The following is a 13,857-nucleotide window of genomic DNA, read 5'->3' on the forward strand; positions in this document are numbered from 1 at the left end:
AGAAATTATATATATATGTATATATATATATATATAAAACAATGATTCTGAAAACAGAACAAAGTGTGAGCGATTGACCTGAGAATAAAAAGACATTACATTTCTTTTTTCTTTTAGCAAGCCATTGGTATCTGAATGCTAAGATAGCAAGAAATTTAAAACTGTCTCCAGGTGGGCTGCTTTCCCATACAGCGCTGCCGGGCTCTGCTGTGCTATCAACGGGGGATCAGACAGGGGCAATGTACAGGGGTGCGAGCTCCGCAGGTGCGAGGAGGCAGCACGGGCCTTCGTCTCCCAGACCAACAGTACCTTCAAGAGGACAAATGTAACAGATTTTTTTGTTCTTTTTTAAAGTTTTATTTTATTAAAAGGAAAGGAAAAAAGAAATGTAAAACCCACCGGCATCATTATATGGGAAAACAACCCACGCTTTTTCTTTTTTTCTTTTTTCTTTTTTTTTTTTTTTGGTTAGAAGCTTTGGAATTGCAGTTAGTCTATTTTTGAAATTGGTTTGTTATTAACTTTTTTTATTTAAATTCATTTTCATTGTTCATCTTCAAAGCTTACAATCTGAAGGTGTCCATTCCTACGCTAGCTAGACCACTGTCCTTAGGGCAGCCGGGGTCCTGGGGCCCCTCCGCCGGGCTCGCCGGTCCATCTGACTTTTGGCTAAGATCCGTGTCAGACTCCTCCGAATAGTCGTCTGTTGGCATCGAGGGCTGAACCCCTGAGGTGCTGCATGAACTTGAGGTAACCGTTGAAGATGAGGAGAGAGGAGGGAAAGGCGGCGGCGGCGGCTTCCCTGGCGGGTTGCGCGGGGCTGCCGGGGGCCAGGGCTTTCTGGAGGCGTGGGGGGAAGCCGGGGGGGGCCGGGGGGGCGGGGGGCTGTCGTTTGAGTGAGCGGCCGACTGCGAGGTAGATGCGGTGCTGGGGTCGGGGGGGCAGGCAGAGTGAGGTAATAGACTGGGGTGCTCTTTGGCGTTTCTTGCTGCTCTTGTGATTGTTCGATGTTTGTGCGGGGCTGACTCGAGATGCTGACTGAGGGCTTCGTCCCCACACACCGTGCTCTCGCACGCCACGCACTGGTACGAGCCGCTGCCCTGGCCGCTGCCGGTGGGCACGTGAAGCACCATCTCATGCAGGTTCGCCACAGACTGGCCGAAGAAGCAGAGGGACTTCAGGTGGTCGCTGGCCGCCTCCTGGTCGCCGAAGCACGCCTGGCACTTGCGGCAGACCAGCTTGTACTGCACCTTTGGGACAATGAAAGGGTCGCAGAGCGACTCCGCGCCCTTGCCTTCCGCTTCAGGCTCTTCTTGGGGTTTGGGCAGGAGGGGGGACACCTCGCGGGGTGCGTTCTTCTGCTCTTCTTGCTTGGGGGGTTCTTTGGCAGGGTCTTTGTCCGGGGTGGCAGCCCCCGTGGGGACGGGGGTTTGGCTTCCTTTGGGCTGCTGCGCTTTCTGCTGCTGCTGCTGCTGCTGCTGCTGCTGCTGCTGCTGCTGCTGTCGCTGCTGCTGCTGCAATGCCTCCTGCAGACTCTGCTGGTATTGCTGGTACTGCTGCAGCAGTGAGCCAGGAGACAGCCCCAGCAGCGCCTGTGACAGTGCGGGGCTGTAGGGGAACAGCCCCTCCATGCCGTACATGGGCTGCAGGTACCCGCTCTGCAGGGCGCCAGGGATCTGTGGGGCGTAGTAGGGAGAAAAGCCGGGAACGAAGTAAGGAAGGAACTGGCTCGTCAGCAAGGTGGTGGGGTCCGAATTCAGGGCGGCCTGCAGCGCCTGGAGCTGGGCAGGCTCCACCGCGTACTCCATGGTGGGCAGCGGGGCCGCGAGGGTGCCTGCCGGTGCCTCCCCCTTTTCCTTCTTGGGCCCTGGCAGGGTGTCCCCCTTCCCCTTGGGTGCCTTCTCCTTCTCTTTTGCCTTCTCGTTCTCCTTCTCCTTGCGCTGTGCGGGGGGTGGCTGCTGCGGCTGCGGGGTCGTAGCTGGCGGCTGCTGCGGGGCCACGGCCGCCGTGGCTTGTGCTGGGGTGGGTGAGCTCAGTGCGGCCGGGGGCTGTTTATTTGGTAATCCAGAGGTGGGGAGGCCGGGTGAAGGGACGCTTGTGCTGGGCAGGCCCATCAGGCTGGGTTTGGGAGAAGTTAAAGCTGCAAGAGGGAGAGAGAGAGGTGTAAAGTCACTTGGTGCTGGGCAGGCAGAAAGCACGAGGAGGGTGACCCCAGTCCACCCCACAAGTGCCCTGGAGCCTCCATCTCCTCTGTATGAGGGCAGCGACTGGCCTGAGCTGAGGCATTGCTGCAGCACAGGTCAGAGAGCCCGTCCCTGCTGCTCACTCTGGAGAAGGGCTCCTGTCCCACTCCATGGGCCCCATATGGTGGGGACATGCCCCCTCTGCCCCCATTGCCTGCAGCTGCCTTGGCCGCACTGCCCAGAGGCACTGACCGCATGATGGGTGATGGGGACAACCACCAGCACCCAGGATGCCCAGCACAGCTGATGTTTTACTGACTCCTCTGAAATTCCCAAATGATTAACACTCATGTCAGGATCTGCTCTAACGGGTCCTTGGGCTAAAGGACTCCAGCAGCAGGATGGCGCCACGCCAAAGGGTGGGAATGCTCAGCACTGCTCGTCTTGCTAAAGTCTTTATAGATTGGCAAGCCCTGGTCATGGCAACTGGAGACTGAACAGGCTAAACCTAATTTATTTTGTCCTTATTAGGCTGATGTTCATGAATCCACAAATCTCTGAAGCAACCCCTTCCTTCCCTCTCTCTAATGTCAGGGGCTCTGGATGCTCAGCTTCTGAGCAATTCCAGAGTTTATGTGGTGGTCAGACATCTCCCCTGGGCATAAGCATTGTGTTTTGGGTGGAATTAGAAGTGTAGTGAGGCTTCCTCATTAAGGAGACAGATTAATGGTGGAACGTGAAGCCTGTCCTTCCCGACAGCAGGAATAGCCACTAGCAATACTGTCCCTGGTGCCAATTTCTGCTCTCACAGTGGCTGGGCGTGAGAGGAGTGTGCTCCCGGAGTCACCTCCATTAGTCATGGCTGCTGCAGCTGGCAAATATGCTCCTGAAGAGGAACATTTTGCTTGGCAACTCCCTTGATGCCATTTGGGGAAAAACTCCCAAAATAAAGCTCCAATGTCCCGTTGGCACAGCTCTGTACATTCCCCAGCTCCTGAGCAGGAATCTGCTGCAGAGGCTGCTCAGAGGCCAGCCTGGGCAGGAACAGTGGTGGAGCCGGGAACCAGCCGTGGAAGCATGGTGACTTTTATTTTAGGCTGTACTGCCAAGGAGCTGCAGAAGGGCCATGAGGAGAGTGGCGGCAGCTGGGAGGGTGCAGCCATGGCTGACCCAAACCCTTCTAAAACCTGTGTCTGCTCCTGACCTGGTGGTGAGACAGAATGATTTGTGACAACAGGACAGGTATGGAATGAGGCTCCACGCAGTGGCCCCGGAGATCTCAGATAAGGGCATGCTATGGATGGACACCATTGAAATGGATGTTTCCCAGCTGAACATCCCTGAGAGGTTCAAGTGAAGGAGCAGGAGGTAATTCACAGCATTCCTGGATGCATGGCCTTATCTGCTCTGACAGGCCTGGAGCTGCCATAGCCTGACCTTTGGAGTTTTATCTAAAGGCCACAAACAGTCTGTTTGACTTTCTAAACAGTTCAGTCCTGTCTGGGCAGTCACTGGCAGCATTTAAGATTCATCAGATGCAGTCCCATCTCCCCAGGATACATTCTGGGCTTTGGAGAAAAATAAAAGCAACAATATGGACTGAACTGCAAAAAAGTAATTTTAATTGTTGTTATAAATCTGGGGCACTAAGCAAACAGTGCAGAGCAACCTGCAATAGGGTGATGATATGATTTGCCAAGGAGATGCTTCTGGCCGAGAGCTTTGAAATGAGATCTGTGGTGAGAAGAGAAGGGTGACATGGAAAACCCCTCGCATGCACAGAGGCCCTTCAGACACATAATGAAACAAGGCCTTTGGATCACATTTTTTATGTCACTGCTGGTCACTGAGCTGCACCTTCCACTGCCACTGTTTCCTACATGACTTAAGACTTTCCACCTATCCACGACGTACAAAGGAAAGAAGCATTCTCAAAAGATAAAGTTCAGTATTTGAGATTAGGCTACCCAAAGGATTACGACAAATTTCATTTTTATGTAGCATTGTTAAGAAAAATCTTATTAAAATACAAACTAGATTTGTCCCACAACTACACCGTTGTTTGTTGAGGAGGTGCTTTCAGGTCATACCCAGCCATCACTCAAAACTGATGCTCGGCTGCACTGGGATTTGTCCCAGAGGTCACCACAGGGACATATAAAGATGCTCTGGGCATCTGTCACCAGTGCTACCATACACACCACACCTTTCCCTAGAAAGAGTTTGGATTTTTGAACGCTTGGGATGGTATCACATAAACTGACTATCAAAAGGAAAGGAATAATGAACAGTGTATTCAGCACATTAGTCCTTCTGTTCCATTGGATAAATCTATATCCCACTTCCTTGAAGGAGCTTCAGGATTTCTACACAGGGATATGCAGCATGTCTAGATGTTGCTCTAGCTCAGACTTTACTATAAAACTTCCTGAGTTCAGGAATTATAGATAAAATACCTACTGCTTTTTTGCTGTGAAGTCAACATGCTGAACTAATGGGCCAGGAATCCTGTTATCAGTCATTCCCAAGGGAACAACTGCTTGTGCTATGTATGCACCAAGTGAAGGTGTGCCTAAGCAGGGTAACATCCGTACCCACCTGTGTTGGATGGAGTGAAGCCAGGTAAGGATGGGCTGTTGAGGCCTGGGAGCAAGACTGGAGGGATGCCCTGTAGTGCTGGGTACGCAGCAGGAAGGTTCAGAGCTTGCAGGGGGGTGTTGTCAAACATGCCCTGCTGTTGAGCTGCCAGACCAAGAACCTCGTTGGCTTTTTTGATTCGGTCCAGCTCCTGCTGAGCCATCAACTGACGTACAGTAGCTGGGTCGAAATACTCCTTTTCCTTATCCAACTGACTTCCAATGGTTTCTTTAACTTTGGAGATATGCTGTTGAGAGAAGATATGGTCACGTACAGACAGCCGAGCGCTGTACTTGATGCCACACAAAGTGCACTCTGTTTTGGGTCCCTCGTAACTTGTTTGGTTTATACCAAAATGCTTGGCCATGCTGAGTTTTGACTTCTTCTCTTTCGCCCTCGCATTCTGGAACCAGACCTGAACAACTCTCTTTGGCAGTCCAATGTCATTGCCCAGGACCTCACACTCCAGCATGGTCGGTGTCCTGTAGTCATTAAAGCATGACTTAAGAACCTTGAGCTGGAGATTAGTCATCTGCGTGCGAAAGCGTTTCTGCCCGGGCCGGTCCCCGCTTTCGCCAGATTTGCTGGCTGAACCACTTGCACCAGGGCTGGGTGAGCAGGGGTCTGCAAGGCTGGAGGTTTCACTATAGTCCACGGTACCTTCATTGTCATACTCTTTGCTGTAGAAGCTGGGAGCTGGGCTGACCAGGCCAGAAGACAGACGATCTTCATATTCAGACATTGCTATCATGGCTGCTTTAGTCAGACCTTCACTGGGTCCTGATGTGGATTTGGTTTCGGTTGCAATCCCTGTTGCACTGTCGTTGTCTGCGTTCCCTTCGTCTCCTGTGGTAGTATCTGTGATTGCAGTGTTGACAGAAGAGCAGTCATCGTTGTCCAGCTTTGTCTGGTCAAAGCTCAGATTGACTGAGGACATGGAGGGACTCTCAAAGTCTTCAATCCCTTCCACCTTAATGGAGGATGGACTCAGCAGGGTTCTAGGTGACAGTTCCATACTCTTGTTCACCGGGGAGAGGGGAACACTCTGTCCATCACTGCTAGTTGGTGGCATGTGGGAAAAGCTGGCTCCATCAAAGATGTCTCCTTTCATCTGGAGTCCCCCATCACAGTCTAGAAGCATAGCAGACAGCGTAAGGTTGTACCCAGCTCGCTTGGCCTCGTGCCAGTGACGGGATCGGATATGAGCTTCCAGAGCTGTCTTTGCTTTAAAGAGAGCTCGGCAGAAGGGACACCGTCTGTGGGCTTGGGCAGGCCCCACAGCTCTGAACTGCCCCTTCCTCTCTCGTGCACGGGTGTTCTGGAACCAAACCTGCACCACGCGCTTCTTCAAGCCCACTTCATGTGCAATGTGATCCAGCATCTTCCGTGTGGGGTTGGAGTCGAGCAAGTATTTCTGATACAGAATTTCCAGCTGCTCAGGGGTAATGGTCGTCCTTAGACGCTTATCCCTTTGGGGTTCTTCTCCCCCAGTCCCACTGTCATTCTCTCCAGGGCTTGCACTGGCCTTTTCCTCCAGCTTTCTCTTCAGCGTGTTCATGGTGGATGTTGGAGTTGATGGTGAGGTGGCTGAGCTTGCTGGAATCTGTGGTAACGTTCCAGACAGCAGCTGGCTTGCCAGTAGTGGATTACTGGGATCAAAAAGCATGAATGGCATATCCAGTGTTCTGTCCAGGAATGGGGGGTGGATAAACTGGTTCTGTGCACTCAGGAAATGGAGCTGCTGATGCTCCTGCCAATGCTCGAAGGAAGGAAATGCCAGTTTACACTGGTCACACTGGTATGGGATTAGCTGAGGAGGTAGGTTTGCCAGCTGCTGAGGGGTGGACGTGTGAATAGGTTTGAGGGAGAGGTGTGAGAGCTGAGATGGACTTGGACTTGACTGTGACAAGGAGCACTGAGGGGGCTGAGGAGGAGGTGGCTGTTGCAGTGAAGAGGGGGAGGATAACTGTGAAATCTTTTGGTGTGTTGAACTTGTCTTTTGTTCTCCTTGGTCCTGTTGCTGCTGAGACTCTTGCTTTGGTTGCACTTGCTTCTCTTGGGTTTGGTTTTGCTGTGTACTTGGAGGTTCAGACTGCTTTGGTTTCTCATCTGTAGGTTCTACTTTAGAACTAAAGGTGGAGGAATCATCTGCCTCTGCCGTGAGCTGCAGAAAAGCTGAAGAGGTCGCATTGGCTGAAGATGTAGGTGTGCTGTAAGCTTGTGAGGGCATCGGTGTGCTGCAGGAGGAACTGGTTGGAGTCAAGAGCTCTATTGCATCCATAGAGTCTTCGTTCTGGCTATCATCCTGTCCATCCTCATCCTCATCTTTGTAACAAAGCTTTTTCTGGTGTTTAATGAGATCAAAAATGCGCTGAAAGACCAGACTGCACTTTTTGCACTGGTAGTTCAAGTTGCTTGTTCTAATGTATCTGTCATTTGTGAGCTCCCGTCGCTCCCCATCTTTGCCTTCTCCCTGATTCTCATAGTTTTTCCTAGCTTTCTGACGGGCATTCTGGAACCACACCACTATAACACGTGTTGGGAGGTTCAACAAGTTAGAAAGCTGCTCAAATTCATCGTCCTTTGGGTAAGCATTGGCATCAAAGAAGTCTTGCAGGACTCTGAGTTGGTAGTCAGTAAAGCGTGTTCGAGAGGACCGCTTGCTTCCCCAGTACTCCTGCTTTTGAGGCTCTGGAGAAGGAGGCCGTGAGTCTATCTTCAGCTCTTCCAGGCTGGTAATGGGAGGGTTGCTGAAGTTGTACGGGGAGTCCTTGTTGCGTTGGCGCTCCTTGAACAGGGTGTTTCTGAACCAGTGCTTGATCACTTTCTGGGGCAATCCCGATTTGTCTGCCATCTCTTTGATCTGTTCCTCACTTGGGGAATTGTTAATGTCAAAATACTGCCGAAGGACTCTGAGCTGGTCATCGGTGATACGCGTTCGTGGCCTCTTGTTCTGCTGCTGCTGGAGAAGGCTGGGGTTGAGCTGATGCTGGTACAACTGGGCCAAGTCAGCGGGCAGGGGGTCTACAGGGCCCAGCTGAGGCGGCAGCTGTGCTGGCAATGTCTGCAGGGGCATGGTTTGCATCATGAGTGGTGAGAAGATGGGCAGCTCCATAGGCATGGAGAGCTGGGTGAGTGGCACAGATGGCTGGGCTGGTGCGATAGTGGGAGAGGTGATTGGTGGGGCAGAAGTAGGGATGGCAGGAGCAGCAGCCGGCTGAGGAGGAGCTGGAGGGAGAGGAGGGGGAGGCGGTGGAGGCGGGGGCGGTGGCTCTGGGGTCTGCGGCCGCAGTGGGTACAGTTTGTCGTAGTGTTCTCTGTATTGTTTGGCAAATCTCTCTAACTGCTTAAAGGGAAAGTAATGTTGGTGAACATGCTCTTGGTGGCTCTTCAGGATGAGGATGTTTGAGAAGAACTTGCCGCACGTATCGCACTCCAGCTTTTCTAAGTTCTCACCTTGCTCTGTCTTCCCATTTTTCTTCTGCCCCTTTTGCTTGTTCTCGTTGTACTGAATGACGAGCTCAAAGCCGAAGTTTTCCAGCAAGGCTTTGGTGGCGTTCCCCCTCGCATCGGAAGCAATCCGTGGAGGCAGTATGGAGGGCTCTGAACTGCTGCCTGGCACAAAGTCCTTCCTCTCTTTGGGCTTTAAGTTATCAGGAAGAGACTCCTTCAGTGTTACATTATTGTCTCCCCTCTCTGCGCTTTCCCTTTCCCGTGGGGTTTCTTTATCTTTTTCCTTCACTACGGATTTATTCTTCTTCTCTGGGTGCTGGCTCTGCTGTAACAGGACGGAGTGGGGTTGTGACAAGGACAGCTGACCTTGCTGCTGCTGCAAGAGCTGTGGATGGCTTTGCTGAGGGAGCTGAACTTGTGCCTTCAGGTCCTCCAGCAAACTTGGACCCGTCCCAGTCAATGTCAGTGCACCACTGGTGACAGGCAAGCTGACTTCTGGATTGAGCTGGAACTCAGCACTGGGGATGTAGAATGGGAACAGAAGATGCTGCTGCTGCTGCTGCAGCTGCAGAAGGGTCTCAGTTGTCATCGGAAAGTGTGGCAAAAGTGCTGGGTTGAAGAGCTGGGACTGCAGGAGAGCAGCCTGCTGCTGCAGCTCCTGCTGCAGGTGGGCCTGGACCTGTGCCTGTGCCTGTGCCAAGGTTTGAGCTTGTTGCTGTTGCTGCTGCTGCTGCTGCTGCTGCTGCTGCTGCTGCTGCCTGGATGCAATCATGTCTGCCAGCTTCTTGCGGTTCACCTCTTTGGGCTCTGAAGGGGAGGAGATGTTAGTGCTTACAGCGTTACCCAAGGGAGGAATTCCCACACTGTCACTGGACACCTGGTTGAGCAGGCTGGGAATGGGAGTGGTGCCTGAAGTGCTTGTGCTGGTGGTTGCAAAAGCATTGCTGTTGCTGGCACTCACGGGGCTCGGTGTGGACGAACCCAGGGAGAGGCTGCTGCTGCTGCTGTTGCCGGCTCCGTTGCTGCTGGCGCCGGCCGCCTCCAGCTTGGCCGCACGAGCCTTGGTCTGGTGCAGGACAGACCTCATGTGGATCTCTAGAGTCGAGCTCTGGCTGTAGGCCACGTTGCAGGTGTTACACTTGAAAGGTTTGTTGTCTGGGCTGCTGGTAGGCTCGGGTTGCCCGGTAGCAGATTCTTGGAGGGCGCGTTTCAGTTTATGCAGATGAGAAACGGAATTGTAATGGACCAGGAGAATGTTCTTCTGCGTGAATGACTCCTTGCAGACTGTGCACTTGTATGGGCGAGATGGATCTAGAAATTTCTCCATAGTGAAGTTAGGGCCCTTCCTGAAGGGTAAGGCCCTTTTTGGTTCTGAGCCAGAGTCCTCTTGCACCGACCCCGAATCGCTGCCAGTTGGGCTCTGCTTATCTTCCAGGTCGCTCTCCTCTTCCTTATCTTCCTCGACTATTATTGTGTGGTCCTCAGCAAGCGAGGGGTCACCCATAGCGAGGAGGTCCCCGTTGACCAAGAGACCACCATACAGCTGCTGAATGTCAGCCTCACTCAGCTCCAGGTGGCTGGTTTCCAGGTGCTTTTTCAGGGCCTGGAAGGTTCGGAAGCTGCGCTGGCAGAGGCAGCACATGGTGGCTGCCCGGATGACGTGGTACTGGGAGTGGAGCTGCAGCTTCTCAATGGTTTTGAAGGCCAGGCTGCACTGATTGCAGCGGTACTTGTAGACGTGGCGGTCAGAGACTGGCAGCTGAGGCCGCTTGGCATGGACGTCATTAAAGTGTGTCTGCAGGGCTGCTGAGCTCTTGAACACTTGGCTGCAGCCCTTCTTCCAGCACAGGAAGCCAGAGTCCTCTCGGGCAGCGCTCGGATCAGCTGGAGTGGGCTTGGGGTCCCCGCTGTGCTCTGCGCTGTCCGATGGCAAAAGGGTCTTCCCCATATCCTCAGAGATCTCTGTGAAAACAGAATTAGAGCGAACCCAAAAATTACACCAGCACACCATGGTAGATCAACACCCCCTTTCAGTCCTGAATACTCTGTGGTTTTTAATCTCCCACATAACAAGTATTTCTAACATTTCTCCTCTATCTTCATTCATTTGTTTCAATACCAGCCCATTAACCTCATCATGGCCCATTGCATAAACCTACACAATTTACTTCCTTGCCCACCTTGAATCTCTGGAAATTATTCACACACACATCCCTTAGTGCATTTATCACCTTCAATTCTCCCTTTCAAGCAAAAGCCATTCAGCCACCTCTGTCTTCACTGTTCCTTTTTGATGTCCTACCTATTTTGGAAAAAGAAGGCTCATCAAACTGAACATAGTATTTGAGTCTTGGTCCTATCAAAGAGAGGATTAACAGGAATGAAACTGCTCCCTGACCAGGTGATAGAGTTGGGGGAGTGGTTGGGACCATGGACCTCATTGACCTGCACTCACCAGACTGTTTCCCCAGCTCCTCTGCGCCTGAGTTCCCATCCTTCTCTGGAGCAGCTGCTGGGAGGAACATGCTGCTGGGCATCATCACCTCAGGGGTTGTCACCTAGAGACAGGGGAAAAAGACATAGGGAGAGGAAAAACACAGGAAAATATTTTAAACATCTTCAGTGGCAAAACTAGACATCGGTATTGTGAAGTCAGAGGCGTCATTTTTCACAGCTCACTGAAGACTTGTATTTATTAGACAAAGCTCAAATCAGTCAAAAGTGTTTCTACAGTTACATTCTGGACATAATTAGCAGTGCACACTTGAAGAATAATCTTATTATTAATATTTTTCCTTTATGTGGAATTCAGACTTTGATCACTGACAATGTTTTGTCATGGGCTGTGAAACTTCTTGTGCAACCAATTAGGTAGATAAGTTGAAAGGCCCACCTTAAGCTGCTGAAAACATAATAAGGCCCCTAATTAAATCATACCTAGTAAAGTACACTGTAATCTTGAACCAGGGAGCATTGCAGCACTGTTTTCAAAGTGTATCGATGCAGGGAAGGGAGGGGCATGAGAAAGAAAAGTACAAATAAGGAGAGAGGTGACAAAGGAAAGGATGAATAAGGAAGGACTAAAGAGAAAGCAAATTGTGAAATAAAAAGCTTTTGTAACCCTTTCCTTGCTCTGACTGATGCGTTCCCTTTGCTCCTCTTCAAGTATTTGGCTAGATCCTGCACCAGCAAAACCAGTGCAGTGCTGGGACACCACCGCTCCTAAAGAGCTGAGAATCTGCATGGCTCAGCTGGAGGCTCTTTGGAAGAGCCAAATGCACACACTCATCCTGTTCTGTTCTTTGGATATACCTGGTCACAAGCCATCTCACCAGCAGCCTGCACATGGCTGGCATCAGATGCAGGACAATGAATGTCCTTCTGAATGTCTGGAGCCAGTGTCTCGCACTGCTGGAACGCTGCCTCACAGCACCGGACAGACAGACCCAGCACAGGGCTGCCCGCGCTGGTCACTGCCTGTGCCAAGTGAAGACTCCTCTACAGCCTCGAGCAGCTGCCCACGCCACCTACACCCAGGCAGCGTTCCCCTTTCACCAGGTGCTCCTGGTGATGCCTGTGGTGCTCCTGCTCCCAGCCTCCCACTGCTGGGAAGGTGAGGCACAACTAAACACTCTCATTCAGGCATGAGGCAAAACAAGCCTCTCCATCCTTCTGCTAGATATGGAGGGGGCATCTGAACCCTGGATTTCAGGAGAGAGAATGTGTGTGGCAGCTGCATGCCATTTACCCAGCTTTCTGCACAGCCAAGGACCACAAGGCTCTGAGTGAACTGCAGGAGATAGGAAGTGGGGAAGCTGAAGCTCATGGAAAATCTCAGGATGAAATGGTGGCACAGAAGTGGCTGCAAAGCTGTGAGCTGAGCTGTCAGGGACACAGAGCTCCCTCCCCTTCCTGGGCCATCCAGTGCATGGCAGTAAGTGCCAGGTCCCATGGAGCAGGAAAGAAGGCAGCTGACACATCCCAGGAGGGGAGCTGAGCACATCAAGCTCATTCCACCTTCTACTCTAAACGGAAGCATCTGATGGCTGTGGGCGGTGGGTTGGGAGACGTGAAAGGTCACATAGTAATTTCCAGTAGCTGGGCTCGGAGGAGGGGGACGAGCATGGACGCCGAGAAGGGGAGGCAAGAAGAAACCGTCCCTCTCAGCTCTAGCAGCAGGAAGAGCCTGCTTTCCTAGGCTCTTTAGGAATTATGAAAAATAAATCATGAGAAATTAAAAAAAACCCCAACAGAGTAGAAAAAGAATAAAATTATCTAACACCTCAGCTGCACATCATTATAGAGCTGTGGCTTTTCATAGGCGTTACAGTACGGCAGCCGTCCCCACCACCACGCTCAGTACGACGGATCAGTAATTGTTTTCATACACTTTAATTAGAAAAACTCAGATGGCTATGAATAATAATGGAAAAGAGAGACTTTTGCACTTGAAAGGTTGAAGTCAATCAAGTGTGAATGACGGCAAAAAAGAAAAAAAAAAGACACCAATTCATCAGGCCTCTGTTGTCTCGCCGCGTCTTTAATCATAATTCCTGATTGGGATTCAAGAAGGCAGTAAGCAGCGGTTCTTTGTCTGCCTTCACCTTCCGTCAATTAACTCTCCCCGAAATATAATCATCAACCTCACATGCTCCTCTGCATCTTAATCTGGGGCTCCAAACCTGTAAGTCCTGCCCTATATGTGTTTAAGTAATTACCTTTATCTACCTGCATCTCCACAGCCACCATTCCTTCCCTTCCTTCCATCCTCCCTCCACCACAGGGGAAAAAAAAAGGAAGAAAAAAAAGGCTGTGGTACATTAAATTGCTACAGGCACAAAATTCCCAAAGGCAAACAGAAAAAAAGCTTGGAAAAAAGTGCAGGGAACTAGAAATTCTGGGTATGGATGTGGGAACTGTGGCGGTGCGGCCATAGGCTGGCCTTGGAGAACAAACCACTGGAAACAAGGCACTGGTCAGCAAGTGGACCCACTCTAGTCCTCTGGCTCCATCCAGGCTGCTCCTGCCCCTTTCCTACACCATGATCTAGGGCAGGACCCTCCATCTTTTCATCCCTATGGACCAGCCCCGAGCAGGTGGCAAAGATACGAGTGCAAATGGGCTGCACATTCCAAATCACTTTGCACTGACACGGAATTCCAGACTGCTCTTTTGGAAGGGTTTGCCCTTTCACACTGCAAAAACATCTGAGGACATCTCATTTCCTTGGACCTGCAGAATTTGCCTTGCATGCTGAGGCTGCTTTTCACATAAACCAAGAGTGGGGGCATGATGGGGCAGGAAGGTGCAGTGGACCACGGCTCCCTGGCAGGTGAGACAGGAGCGGTGCTCTGCGACACAGCATTTTGTACTGCAGATGTATTTCATGCCATGAACTGTTCCAGTAATCGAAAGGAGTGTGTTTATCTGGAGCACAGCCCGTGTTAGTGCGTGCGGCTGTCAAATGCTCTCCACCTCCCTCTCACCTGCACAGGAGATACCTGGTGTGTCATCCTGGCATCCCTCCCCCTCCTCGACTTCTGTCTACCTGTTTCAATGTCTCCAACACTGTTTTAGAATGGCA

At 51.4% G+C, this 13,857-nt stretch overlaps 1 protein-coding gene across 5 annotated transcripts in view; it reads right to left on the reverse strand.

Moving 5' to 3' along the window:
* Positions 1-341: 341 nt before the first annotated feature.
* Positions 342-13,857, reverse strand: part of ZFHX3 (zinc finger homeobox 3) — a 396,997-nt gene continuing 383,481 nt past the window's right edge. For all 5 annotated transcript variants that reach the window (XM_048316338.1, XM_048316337.1, XM_048316340.1 and 2 more), the window contains 3 exons: positions 10,729-10,831; positions 4,782-10,235; positions 342-2,140 (listed from right to left, as the gene is read on the reverse strand). In XM_048316338.1, coding sequence (XP_048172295.1) covers positions 564-2,140; positions 4,782-10,235; positions 10,729-10,831 — 7,134 coding nt within the window. In that variant the 3' untranslated portion in view covers positions 342-563. The remainder of the gene's footprint in view (positions 2,141-4,781; positions 10,236-10,728; positions 10,832-13,857) is intronic.

Source organism: Corvus hawaiiensis, chromosome 12 (assembly GCF_020740725.1).
Source record: "Corvus hawaiiensis isolate bCorHaw1 chromosome 12, bCorHaw1.pri.cur, whole genome shotgun sequence".
Classification (NCBI taxonomy): Eukaryota; Metazoa; Chordata; class Aves; order Passeriformes; family Corvidae; genus Corvus; species Corvus hawaiiensis.